The 14119-nt window shown below is 37.3% G+C and overlaps 2 protein-coding genes across 2 annotated transcripts in view; one reads left to right on the top strand and one right to left on the bottom strand.

Moving 5' to 3' along the window:
• Positions 1-2968: 2968 nt before the first annotated feature.
• LRRK2 (leucine rich repeat kinase 2) overlaps positions 2969-14119 on the top strand; it is a 68097-nt gene continuing 56946 nt past the window's right edge. Inside the window, exons 1-5 of the mRNA XM_026076039.1 lie at positions 2969-3112; positions 4315-4421; positions 8405-8493; positions 9879-10013; positions 11679-11813. Of these exons, the coding sequence (XP_025931824.1) occupies positions 2969-3112; positions 4315-4421; positions 8405-8493; positions 9879-10013; positions 11679-11813 (610 nt within the window). The remainder of the gene's footprint in view (positions 3113-4314; positions 4422-8404; positions 8494-9878; positions 10014-11678; positions 11814-14119) is intronic.
• Positions 12363-12689, bottom strand: POLR2I (RNA polymerase II subunit I). Its single transcript, XM_026076054.1, is given in 3 exon segments — positions 12363-12479; positions 12481-12602; positions 12605-12689. Coding segments are annotated over 3 exon segments (324 nt in total).

Below are 14119 nucleotides of genomic sequence, written 5' to 3'. Positions count from 1 at the left end.
CCCCCCCCCGTTTTTTAATTTCGGTGTTTTTAGGAAGGTTGCCCTCTTTGGCGCCGCTGTTTGAAACGCCGTTGGTGCGTACAAGGGCGCGGTGTTACTTTTCAAAGGGGTGACACCTCCGGCTCTGTCTCTCTATTTAAACAATAAAATAAGGTAACGTAGAAAATAGAAATCAAGCAAAGCGAATACAGTATTGCGTAGGTTCTGAATTACAAATAATATTAACTAATATACTCTCGATGTGATGGTATGAAACTTTGCCGAGGTTGAACTGACTTTTGGAAGGCAGGATGATATAATATGAACTTGGGCATGTGTAGCCCTATCCTAAGAGAGAGTTAGACCAGTGCCTGTTTTTTTAGGGGAGAATAATTTTTCTTTTGGCTAAGAGGAGGTTCTGCTTGGCTGCTCCCCTAACTTAGCTTTTGGCCCATTTAGATTAGGTGTGGCACATCTGCAATTCGATGCTGTACTTGTGGTGCGGTTGCCAGATTTGTCATATGAAACAGCTCCTTCCTGGCAGGCGTATATTAAATTTATGACTGTGTTATGCTCAAAGGATGTTTATAAACTGCAGATCTCTGTGCAACTGGCTTGCTTTTTTATTAAACAAATTTGTATGATTACAGCATTTTTGGCATCTCTTATCTATTATATCTTTTATCTATTTGCTAGAAAGCAAACCATAGATTATATCATGAAAGCCTCCTAAATAGTAGTATTGAGATCATCTTTCTTTAGCTAATAGATGTTAGCTAGAGGTCACAAACAAACAATTCAGATTAAAATATTAAATTGTACTCCTGCCTGTAGTGTGTAATGATTATACTGGTAATAATCTTCTCAAATTTCTTTTGAACAGTAAAATATTTGCGCAGAGTCTGAAGTTTTAACTTATTTTACTATTCAATTGTCAGGTCGTTAAGAAATACAGAAGGATGCATCATCAGTTTTGGGGGGATAAAACATATTATGTATGTAACAATTTACAAAATTACTGCCCAGAATTTTAGACTAGGAGGTACCACATGTGAAATCCAACCGCAACCAGGAGTAAGTCTGAAATGACTGTGAGGAACTTTCAGAAGCACATAAGGAAGATAGTGATTGTTTAATTTTCATTTAGCCATGTTAATACTCCTCTTACATGATTTAATGCAGAATTTTAAAACAAGTTTTAATCTTCTCTCTGCCTACCTTTGCGATCTCCCAGTGCTTCAATTTAGAAGTTTTGGAGCACCTTTATGTTACTACATTGTATATGAGTGTCAAATTCATAACCAGTGCAAAGCTCAAATCCTGTTCCTCGTTAAATGCCATAGGCAGCTATTCCTTCACTTTCTGTTTCGATATTTACAAAAATCCACAGTATATGAGTAGAACTCTGTCTTCCTTGCTTCATCTGCTGTGAGTCATTTACAGTCCTTATGAATAAATAAGTTTCACTCTTTGGCGCGAGGGGAGTAATGTAGTCCTGATTTCAGTGCAGTCCCTTTATACTACTAAGTAATTTTTGTTGAACAAATTGGATAATCAGCCAGTAGCCTCTTTTGCTTTTGGCATTGTAATAAAATTGACTCATGTAAGAAGATCAACACAGTAAGAGCTGTAGCTGAACTGAGAATTGTCTTTCCCTCCTCTGCTTGGCTGGTTACAAAGCATCTTGTGCTGCTGTTCCACTGAGCTTCATAGATCAATATTGCAAGTATCAGTGCAAGTCAAACTACAGATACAAACCTTGCAAACTCCTTTACAAGTAGGAAGGTACCAGACTGGAAAGTCAATAGTACCTTAAAGTAAAATAGATATCTTTTAAGTAAATGTGGTAGTTTCTTTTTGCAGTTACTGCCTGGCAGTGATTGGAGCAGCTTAGAGAGCGTAAAGCAAAACATGTTTACACTTCAGTAAAGAGCAGTCAGCAGAGTTTTATTGTCTCACGCAGAAGGTGTGAGCTAATTCAATCTAAATTCACTGCATGCCAGAAATGAGAAGGAGCTGATTTAGCAGCCACAGGGTTTCAGTGCTGCCACCAACTGTTCCTGTGTATAGGGGCTGGCTTTAAGTGTTTGTAAGAACATCTTTTTCTGTCTTTTTTTCGCTTTCCCTTTAGGCTTTAGGCTCTCTTGTATTTAACAGACCCTTACTTTCTTGTATTATTATTAAAGAGGTAATAAGCTGTCTGTAATCTCAGGCTGTGATTTTAATATTGTAAAATAGACCTCATGTCAGCAGGTCATGTGTTTGCTTTGGTCTTCTCTGCATCCACAGTTCTTGTAAATGTTTGTCAATACTTGGAGTTATGACAACCCAGATAAAAATGTATAATAAAAATAAAAATTTTGTAAGGCATATTTTTAGTTAAAAAATGACTTTTCTAAAGCCATTAAGCTAATTTTCATCAGTTTCTAAATTTTACAAGAGCAGTTAGGGAACAACAGTGGGACTTTTAGAATACAACCTTTGCTAAGTAATATACGTAGTGTATGAATGGTCAGCTCTGCAATGTCTTTGCTATGCAGATTTGAAATTTATACCTCTTTGCCTGTCACTAATAAATTGTGGTTTGCTTAGAATATGGAAAATAAGGCAACTCTATACCCCCATCTTGGGGAGGATTGGTGGTCTCTAAGACTATTTTTTGCAACTGTTTGGTAGGACTCGAGTACACAGTCCAGCCTAACCTCCCCAAATGTCCATAGTATCTGTTTATTGGTTTGCAGTCTCATCTGGAGCAAGACAACTTGCTGTCCAGGCAAAGGAAGAGCATGGAAACTACCTTATGGTCAAGCTCTGCTTCTGCAAACATTAAGGGTATAATTGGCTTAAAACATTCGACTCTGCAAATTTAAGGAGAGCTGCTGAAGATAGTGTGAACATAGCCCCTGTGACCAAGTATGTGAAATATAGAAGCAGAATTCCAGTCCCCAGGCAGCTGCATCACCTTTTACATAGACTCAACAAAGTTATCATGAAAGATGTCAAGTTACTAGTCTGTGCTGTTCCTGTGGGAGCCTCTACACTAGCAGACTTGCAATTTCATGTATCTAGTCTTTCAGAGTGCAGGATTAGAGGTCATGCAGTTTCTATGAACTTGCAGTTAAGTGCTTTGGAGGTAGCCATTTACATTCTTGTTGTTGCTGGCTGTCCTGTCATGACCCCTTTGCTTTACCTAACTCTTCTTCTGAAAACTGATATAATTACACATTTAGCTTTTGAGTCATACCTAGGTTACCTTCTGTCCTGACCCCATTCTTACAGCACACTGGCCAACTTCCACTTCATTTGTTCTCTTTTTATTTATGTGGCCAGGGAAACTTTTGTGCTTTGTTTTAATTCCTTTTTGTAAAATCTGCTTTGTCTTGACTTTTGGCATTTCTCAGTTCACTTCCTGTCTTTCAAGACAGTGGGGTTTTTTGCTCATCAGTTAATTCTTTGTACAGGTTTTGCTTACTATGATCATCATCGCTAAAGCTCATTCATTTTTGCCAGCCTTCACATCAAAGACCCAGCAGGCTTTCTTAATAATAAAAAGCATTGCTCCAGCATTAGGGAGGGAGAGCAGGGGAAGCAGGGAGAAAGGACTAGGGGAAACAGATTTCTCCAGCGTGAAAGACCAAGGAGCCTTTTCCAGTTTTGGAATTATTTACGCATATTTGAAAATAAAGGCAGTTGCATAGGCTAGAGCAGGTAGTTATTAAGAAAACATATATTGTTTTTGTTGACAGTAGTTTATCTTTCATTCCTTGTAATCTCAAGACTTTCACTGTTTTCATTAAGTTTTGAAAGCACATGGAATTGAGGATCGATGGCCAGAATATGAAATATATAGTATTGTTTAATTACATCATGCCTGTTAAATCATTGGACACCCTTAAAAATCTATCCTTTCCCCTTATAATTTGCAGTTAAACTGCAAATTCTTGTGGAGGCAGCTGTACTTCAATAAAGCTGGAGCAGGTGTAATAGTACAGTGATCTGTGGTGTTCCCTGGCCCATGATGAGATACTATGGATCACATTATACTTTTCTCTCTGTCAACATCTCTTCTGACTGTGTTAACTGTGTCCTGTAGCCTCAAGCAATGCTGAAGTATGTTGAAGGTGATGTGTTCCTATAAGCAATGCACTGAGGATCATTAACACATCTGTTTTATCTGTCTTTTAACTTTTTATGTCCTTTGTGTTGTCTAGTGTTAACTCATTATCCCTTATTTAGCTAGATGATTTTAGAACGTATCTTCCAAAAGGCAAGAACATTAGAAGACAGCATTTAAGTTCCAAATAGAACTAAAATAGCTATATTTTTATTTTACAGGCGAGTTGGTCACTTCTTTGTAAATTAATAGAAATTTGTCCAAGTACTCTACAGAACATAGCTCCTAAGGATGTTGGGAAGGACTGGGAAGTACTGGGTGTTCACCAGTAAGTATATTGTATGTAAAGAGTCTTCCAGAATGCTTGGGTATCATGACAGCATATATATATGCAATGAAAGATAGTATAGAAAGTTATTACATCAGCTTCTAAATGGTTAAAGATTTTTGTGGGTTTCTTCAGCCTTGAGAAGAGAGGACTCATGCAAGCAGGGATCTTATCAATATGTATAAATACCTGATGAAATATGTAGTAAATAGTAAAGTATTTACTTTAGTAAATGAGTAAAGAAAGTATAAAGAAAATGGAGCTCAACTCTTCTCATTGTCTGTTGTCCTGTCACTGGGCACCAATAAGCATAAACTGAAATACAGGAAATTACATTTAAACATTAAAAAAAAAAAAAAACTTTTTTACTGTGAGGTTGGTCAAACACTTGAACAGGTTGCCAGAGAGGTTGTGAAATCTCAGTCTTTGGAGATATTAAAAACCTGACTGGACATGGCTCTGAGCAACCTGCTCTAGTTGACCCTACTTTGAGCAGGGAGGTTGGATGAGATGATCTCCAGAGATCCCTGACAACCTCAGTGATTCTGTGATTATCAAGGTGTTGTATTTTAATAGACAGATGCAGTATTGCATGGAGTTTCTTCTGTGCTTTCATTCCAGATCTGGTGCATTATATCCATAAGCCTAAAAATAGTGTAAATCCACAGGAGGGTTATTCATCATACCTAATTTTAGTTGTCTAAAAGTTAAATGTTTAAACTGGTCACCTCAACTACCTCTGAAGTCAGTGGACACAATTACCTCCAGAGGGTGTTTCATTCCATCTCTTTCTTAGTTTATCCTGGGACAAACTGCAATCTGGACATGCACGTCTCTCTCCATTGACTATAGAGGGTCCCAGGAAAACTACATTGTGATGAGCTTTCCCATAGCCTCCCCAGAGCCCGTGCAGTGTGAGCAGTTGAGCAGAACATCCTTTTCAAACTCAACCTTTGCTACAGGGAGTGAATGAGCAGATCAGATGCTAAAATTGCTGTATGCCGTTCCTTCCCACTACTAATATTGTAGCCAACCGTGTATGCCTGTCTGACATCTCGACAGTTCTTTGCTGGGGGGAAACTTGTTCTTAGTGGTTGAGTAGGCTCCAACATTACTGTCAGTGCCAAAGACAGAGCAAGGCAGCTAAACTGTATCTCAAGTTCCTTGTAGGTGGGTGGAACAAGTACTGCAGTGCATCTACACCGTATTGAACACATACTGTGTTTGTAGCCAGGCAGCAAATGGTTATGGTAGAGAAGAAAATGTCATTTTATTTACAAGAGATTTCTACTTTTGTTGTATGATATAACTGTACATTTTAGGAGAACAGAAATCTTAAGCTAGAAATAAGCATTTGTCTTTTTGCTCTCAAATATGAGACAGCTTCACCACATTAGTCATGCTTACAAACAGTAGTTTGGTATTGATCTAGGTGTTCTTGACTGAGAGTGTAGTAAATAATTTTAAAAGCCACTGTCACTTTGAGGGGAAGGGAAGGAAATTCCCCCGGCGTATTTGCATTCTTTCTACAGCTCAGAGAGATTTCATTAGACGTTTTGTAATCTGTTATGTTAAACTCTCATACAGTAGATGAGGTTTTAAATGTTTCACTTCCTCACTCTTGATTATGCTTGAAATGGGAGGGCATATGCAGGGAATTTCCTCTTTATATTATACGTGCCTTAGTATGTGATTATTCACCCTGTAGTGTACTAAGCCAGCTGATGTCGTTCATATATTGGCACTTCACCCTCTATAAAATGCTGTATGCTCAAAGCAGATGCAATGCCCCCTCCCCACAAATGGCCCGTCCCCATAGCAGAAATGGTGATTTCTTAGTGGACAGAGGAGAGACATTTAATGGCTTCAGAGCATTGGCCAACTCTAGTTTTTTTCATCCACAAAGGGTGTAAGGAATAAGCATGTCAAAGCCACTGCTCCTTAAGGGGTGAAGAAGTGAAGGAATCTTGATCCAGTGCACAGTTCTGCACGTGTGTGCTTGCACACTCACCCCTGCACCCACACAATAAGGATTACATTACGTTAGGAATACTTAAGACTGCAACACTTTAATCAGGAAGTTAAAGCACATTTATGAGTGTCTGTTTAGCTGCTCTACCAGCTTGGTTAGCATGGCTTTTTGATTTCTTTGATTCATCACCCTGCTACTTAGTCCATGCATCTGAGCTGTATGCTGGGCCAGGAATTTGCCTCAGGACAAAGAATTCAAATGCCAGCATCCATCCTTGTATGCAGACATATATATAGTAAGTCCAAAGTGTGTATGCAGAGGGTTCAGTGAAGTATCTATTCTTAGTTAAAAAAAAAAAAAAAGTATTTAACTGAATGTTATTTTCCCTTCTAAAGATCACCCCACATACAACAGTCTGCCTAACCCTTAGATTTCAGTAGCAGTTTTGCAGACGTAAGCAGTGAAGGATGTAAGCAAGGCATAGTTTATATGAACAGAAGATATGTCTTTTATTAGACTGATACAGTTAGAAACAAATTGGCAATCTCCTGTCTTGCAAAAGATAAAGGTTATTATATCTCCCATCTGACTTTGCCTCTTGTGTACTTTGATCGTCACAGCTTCGACACTAGTGCTACAACAGAGGAGAGATTAAAAGTAGGAAGACAAAAGAAATTGCACAGTGATACACAACATCATTGCCAGAGCTGGGGAGTGAAATCTGGATGAAACTTTGAATGCTGCTTTTCATTTCTTAAGAAAGGTCATGAATATGTATTAATTGCAAACTGTTGCACAATCCATTTTTATTTGATATTATGCATACAAAGACCCCTGCATTTGAAGATGCTAAGATTGCAAAGTTAAGTTCTCCAAAGTAATGAAAATCAAAAATGAAGATTTCTTGTCATCTTTTGAGGGGACCTATGCATTTTTATTAAATTTTTAATTACGTGACCATGTTTTTTCCCCATTTTGGGGCCCATGCTTCATTCAGTGCAAAACCAGTGCTCATTTATTTTCTGTGTCATCTTCATCATTCAGTGTGTGACCCACTGTCTTATTTACTGCACATTATCCATATGCTATCTGAAACCTGGCCTGTTAATTTTCTTCTCAGCTTTTCTCAGTGATCATCAGTATTGTCTAGAGCTTTCAAAAATTTTGTTTAATGAGAAGATGTTATGGATATGTGGCCACTGTTTTACAGATGGTAGTTTGAAGAAAAAGAGAGTGATATTAAAATTATCAACTGCTTCTGGGAGTCCAGTTTGATAAATGTGCTGGATTTTTCAGAGTATTTTAGCATTATGTGGCTCTTTTTAAGTTTAAAAATTGACACTGGTTGCAGTATTTCATAGGGCAATATCCGTGGGTCTCAAGCTGGGCCATCCAGAAAATAAGGAGTATTAAATTGACAGTCTGGGAAAAGTTTCTTTTAGCTGATTTGTCCAGCATCACATAAGGCTCTATGGCAGAAACTTCGGTAGGGTAGAGTCCTACAAGATGCTATTCAAGTTCTTTAACTGGGAAACTTCCTCTTCTGTTCCAGCAAGCCCTTGATCATTGACTGTAACCTAACTCCTGCAACAAGCAAAGCAATCCCATACCGTCCACAGGCAGCTGCATTCTGCACCCGCCCTCTCTGCACAGTCCTTCCATCCTGAATGAGACTCGCCTCCTGTAGAATTAAATATATATATACATAATTAAAAGTTAAATAAAAGTAAGATTAAAAGTAAGATAAATTATACATCATTATTTTTATGAAATATAAAATTGTTAAAATACCAGAAGTTATTTCATTAATAATTTGAAAAAACACAATCTGTAAGAAAAGTTTGAGAAAATGAATCAAGAGTAAGAACAAAAATGACTTTAAAAAGTTTTTGCTGATTTCTTTAAATATTTCTATTTTTTAAGTAAATATTTGATAAAATTTTATAAATGTAACCACTTCTTTAGCCACAATACCTTTTTCCTTTTTTTTTTTTTTTAATTTTTATTTTAGGCAGATTCTTAAAATGCTTACAATCCACAAAGGAAATGTAAATCTCTCATCAATAGGACTGAAAGCATTAAATCTACTCCTCATGTCAGGTATGGTGTGTTTTACTTTCATACTTTGTCTAAGCTTTTAAAACACGGAATTGTGATGTGAAGTGTGTGATTGTACATATTGGACCTGATTTTTCTCTCTCTTTTACTCGTAAGGTCATTTGAACCTGTATACAAAGTCATAACTACTGTTTTGCACCTCTTTTGCCCAGGTAGAAATGATTTCCCAAACTGCAAGGCTGTGAAGAACATGACCCATTATTTATGCCAACTTGTTATTAACATAGACACAAATACTTGCTCCATAGTTAAATAAAATAATTAAGGCCTTATTTTTTCTTATTGAAATGTAAACTCGGTGACATTCTGACTTGCTTCTTTTATTACTGCTTAGTACTTCTGAAAACACTAATTGTGTCTGACATATTTCTGTTATTCTGCTCTGCAGAGACCAGATCTTACCAGGTACTGAGAATGTTTTGCAGGGTACTGAGTTTCTTGATCTTCTGTTGAAATTAGAAGGGAGATATTCTGATAGTTTGATTCTAGCTAGCATATAATATAGCAAGATATTACTGTTAAATTAGGAATGTATTCCATTGACTCTAACAGGCTTTGGAATCAGCCTTATTTGCTAACTAAGGATTAGACTTGACTTTAGGTAGTTAAAGCTAAGCTGGCTGTCCAAGCTTCTGCTATAGGCAGTAGAGTGGGACAGTGACGTTCAGAGGATGGTTCATGCTATTTATTTGTCTATTTTATGATAAGATCAATTATCTCTTGAACCAGCCTTCCTCTCCTTTTCAGCTGTAGAGATCCTAGAGGACTAGCTTAGACTTTAGGGCTAACTTTATCAGCTGAAGCTGGGTAATACAGGTCTCGTAAGACATTGCACTGTGTGAATATCAATAATAGCAAAATATGCTATTAGTGAGTGACTGTAAGCAGCAGCTTCTTTCTTTTCATTGTCAGGCATCATAAGGGTCCTAAGCTGTTGACTGGATATTCCATTATAATTTATTCCTGACTGCTGTTCTTCTTCACAGTGACTGATTAACCACACTCAAACTCTCATTTCCGGTATCTTAAGAAAAATGTTTGAAATTGTACCTTATCAGATGACCCCCCCCCAAGTATTCTTTTTTTCTATTTGTCCATTAACTTTAATTATAGTCTGAAACACTGCAGCTGAAACACTGGAGCAGGCATTATGAATACTATATACCATTGATATAAGTTTGAAAAATTATCATGAACGTTGATGAAATTTTCTAGCCTACACATGCTTTGATAATAATTTTTTAAAGACAGTAATAAATTTTAAAGACAGTATTAAAGAATTTAAAATCTTAATGATTTAAGTACAGTGTTTCGCTATAAATGTTGAGAACAAATCACTGCAACGTGTAATCTCTTCTGCTATTCAGATGTAATTGTTTTCCTGCTACTGGAGGACGAGGTGGATGTGTTTTCCTTGGTATTTAATGCCATGCAGACCTTCCCTACAAATGAAGACATCCAGCAACATGGATGTAAAGCATTACACAAGCTTTTTGAGAAAGGTATTTGTATTTTGTGGTTATTCAGTTAGAAAAATGTGTAGGTTGGGAGGGGACTGCAGATGTCTAACTGCAAAGAATGAATACTTTGCATTCCAAATTCTGTTTTGTATATCTCGGTCTTCAAATAAGTTAGCATAAAATAGGTTTTCCAAGTCATATCAGAAATTATCTAAATTAGAGCAATGAATATGAAATTTAAAAAAATCGAAAGGTATCTTCATTTCTGTCTCCAGAGTTACCCAGAAAGATGGGATTCAAAGTTAGTCAATAACACTGCAGCAGAGTAGTAATGTTTGATTTTAGTTCTTGGAAAAAAAATGTTGTAATTTAGAGTCTAGTAAATTTTACTATTGCCAGTAAGGTATAAGCAAGTCTAAGATCAACCAAAACATTTGCACTTTAGAAAAATGTATGATTCAGCTTTTGGTCCTGACACTGTTGAAACATGCAAGTATGTATCTGTACAATATTCTTGTGTTTCTTCTGAAGAATGAAGTCACTATATATTGAATTTCTGCAGAATTTCCAGGAACTGTGTGTGTGATGGGCAGAAATCCTGTTGTAGTAGCCCTCCTTTGCATTGGAGTTTCTTGTTTCAAAATAAATATTGAGAAATGCTAGCACTCCCACCAAGCCAACTGTCCTCCTTTGCTTCAAAGATAGCCTCCAATTCTTCAGATTTATTCTGCCTGGCACCGTTTTCTACAGCTTCTTTTCTAAGTCTTCCTCACACACATCTGTGCCTGGAATTATCTTCTGCTTTGCTTCCCCTATTCCACTCTCCCTAAATACTTTTGTCCTGCTGTATTTTCTCTTCAGTCTCCACAAGGGTATGAGCTTCTTAGATTTTCTGTGCATACTTTTTACAGATCTGTAGACTGTTCAGGATAGAGACCTGCATACCTTCTCGATGGTCGTGCTAATGTAACAAATTTCTAGGCTGCACCTCGTGATTTTTTCCTGACTCTAAGCCACCTTCTCAGTTATACTAACATGAATGTTTACCTAGCCTTTCCATGAACTAGATTCAGGAAATGATTCTGCTTTAAAAAAAAAAAAAAAATGGGGCCTCCTTTTTAACCTGGATCATTTCCCTTATCTGGTTCACTGCACAGCCACACAGACAGTTATAACAGCCCAAATGACAGGAAGCAGGGATGGAAAAACCTTAAGCTATTATTACGGTAAAGGTAAAATATTATTAAAGCATGACTGTAGTCTTTATGGAAAGAGCTCCATATCAAAAGAACGTGAAAAATAAAATAAAATATTGGAATATACAGAACAGAATTCCATCAAATTGTTTTCACTGTATGCTTAGCCTATCCTTCATTTATACACCCTCTTGATGAGGAATATCTGATCTTCATTCTGTGAAGAAGACCAAATTACATCTTTTTAAGTATTGGTTCACAAGGAAGCATTTAAAAATCAGAATTTAGCTACATAAAATGTAGGCTAGAGAAAGGCTTCTATAGAGTAACTCAGTTTTTAAGAAAGAGTCTTAACTGTGGAAAGAGATATGTATGGATAGTACCTTACTTTCTGTGAAACAGAAAATAAATATAAGGAGACTTTATGAAAACTATTGTCTTTTCTTAGATGGTGCAAGAATATGAATTATTTCCTCAAATCATACTGTATCTCTCTTGCTTTTCGATTTAGTTCCAGAAGAGCAGCTGACTGAATTTATAGAAAGCAAAGATCATACAATCATATTGAAAGTATTTAAAGAGTTTCCAGAGAAAGAAGAGGTGATTCTTCCTGCACTTTATTCGTTACATTCCTTAGCTGGTCCATGTAAGTGCATTATTGGAAGTCATTTTCAATTGCTCACTTCCCATAGCTCGCATCAACTTACTCAGTCTGTGATAACCTTTCTATGATTATGAAAAAATTTCCAAGCCTCTCTAAAGATAAGCTGTAGGCAATGCTGCAAAATGTAGAGATACATTTTGACAGAGGGAGCAGCCTTGCAATGAGACTGGTTGGGAGTTGCAGACAAATCACCTGCCTGTTTTCTTTGGGAAATACTGTTTTGTAATTTTTCATGGGAAATTTTCATATTCTGCTATTCTGATGAGGATGAAATCTGTCGTAAGAAACAGAGAGAGAGACTTTCTTCTTCCTCAAAGTGTTATGTGACTAAGATCTTCATAATGGTTATAGAGGTCAAAGTTCAAATCCCTGCTCTGCTTTTTGGGGTTCTTTTGCTTGAAAAAGGCAAAAAAAGAGGTAAAGGTGCACATTGTTGGCAGAGGCTGTTCCACAAGGGAAAATAGTCAAGGCAAATCCGATGGCCAGGGCTATAGAAAGGTGTCTGGACTCAAGACACCGCTCCCTGTCCATTCAGTGGTGGCGGCAAGAAAGGGCACTGACAGCATTGCACACGTTACAGAGCCTCATGATGTCCTCACGTCCTGTGCAGTAAGGCTGGAAGAACACCTCTTCATTATGTCTGGGCAAAAGTCAGATCCTGAGATATGTCCTTGATGATCTGTGTCAATTTGTTGACTTGCTGTGTGATCCTGCTGACATAAAGGCATCTGTGGTCAGCTTCTTGCTGGTAATCACAATTTTGGCAAGCAGAATCCTACTCTCATTCTCTTCTGTGAGTTACATATTGTTGTTACGGTCTTGGCAGAAGCAAATCCTCATAAAGCCTGACTCATACATCCTGTCAACTCCATAGGAATTGTGCTGGTTCAGTTCATGCCACAGAACAGGAACTGAACTGCAATTTCCCACTTTCTGTCAGACTCAAAGTTTTTCAGTTTCTCAAACTTCCAGCTGTTCCAGTTGTTGTAAACAAATAATCCTCAAGCCAGAAATAAATTGACCTTAACCCAGAAGTTGCTGCCATTTTCTAAGGAAAAGGATGCCAGATTTTAAATGTTTTTTTAAAAAGTAGTTACTAATACGATGTGTAACAGCTCCAAGAGGAGAACATGACAAAGACTTGTCAGTATTTGTATCCAGAGTAGGAATTTGCTTGGGAGTTAGTACTCTCATTTCTGATATGGAAGTTTGAAAATAGTCAGAGAAACAAAGATAGCTTGTGCGTGAATGTGCAAAGGTAGGCTACTCTTGTCAGTGTTTGTATTCTTGCTCTGTGGCATCCCACAATACACACAAGAAAATTTATTTCTTTAAAGCCACCATGGGGAAGTCATTCACTGTAAGTTCACACTGTAGCTTATCCAGTAGTAAAACATTTGTCTCCCCATATCCTGAAGTGCAAATTTCTTTTCCGAATGAGTCACACCAGGGATTTATACCTCAATATGCCTTCTTTCACTAAGACATACCTAGGCTTTGTTCTAGCTTGTATGTCATGAGAAACTTGAAGGGTGAGAGTTTATCTCCATGGAGTACAAGAACACTTTTTAAATCTGAAAAGTTTTGATGGAATAAGAAAATTGTTTGCTGCCTAGCTGTCCTTCAGAGGCTATGGGCGGGTGATGAGTCATCTAACGTTAGCCATCTAAGTGGTTAGTCCTACGCAGTCATCCAGGATTCTTCTGTATTTAATGGGGAGAAACAGGTACCACCAGAGGAAATTTCACCTTGCCCTAAGAGAGGGTGGGATGATTCACCAGTGGAGCACTCAGATCTTTTCATTGATTAGTGCGAGACAGCTGCAATGACCGGCTTTTGGTGGTTAAGAATAAGAGAGACCCATTCCATCTCCTTTTTGCTAGCTAGTCCTAGGAAATGGTGGCTCCCTGCAAACCTAACACTGCTCAGTTCCTGCAGAATTTAAGCATACACTTAATCATGTTCTCTCTGTAGTAAACTATTTTAGTGTCTTCTGAATGTTTGAATATGTTTATAATTATCACTGTGAAGTGATAACTTACTGTGAAGTGATGCAAAATTATTTTATGAAACATACCTTTAAGGTAAAAGATGTTCCATTGAGAATGACATTAATAATTCACTGGCATCTTAAAACACTGGAAAAAGAAGTACCTTCCTTCACTAACAAATAGAATGCTTCAGATATCCTTCCCACTCAGAACTAACTTTTTCAACTTACTGGGTATCATTATTTTTTTTTAGTGTTCAGAGGTATATAACTTTGAAGATCTTATGCTGCATTAAAA

Source organism: Apteryx rowi, unplaced genomic scaffold (genome assembly GCF_003343035.1).
Source record: "Apteryx rowi isolate R43461 unplaced genomic scaffold, aptRow1 scaffold_423, whole genome shotgun sequence".
NCBI lineage: Eukaryota > Metazoa > Chordata > Aves > Apterygiformes > Apterygidae > Apteryx > Apteryx rowi.
Note: the sequence above shows the minus strand (reverse complement) of the source record. Positions and strands in the feature narration are given on the sequence as shown.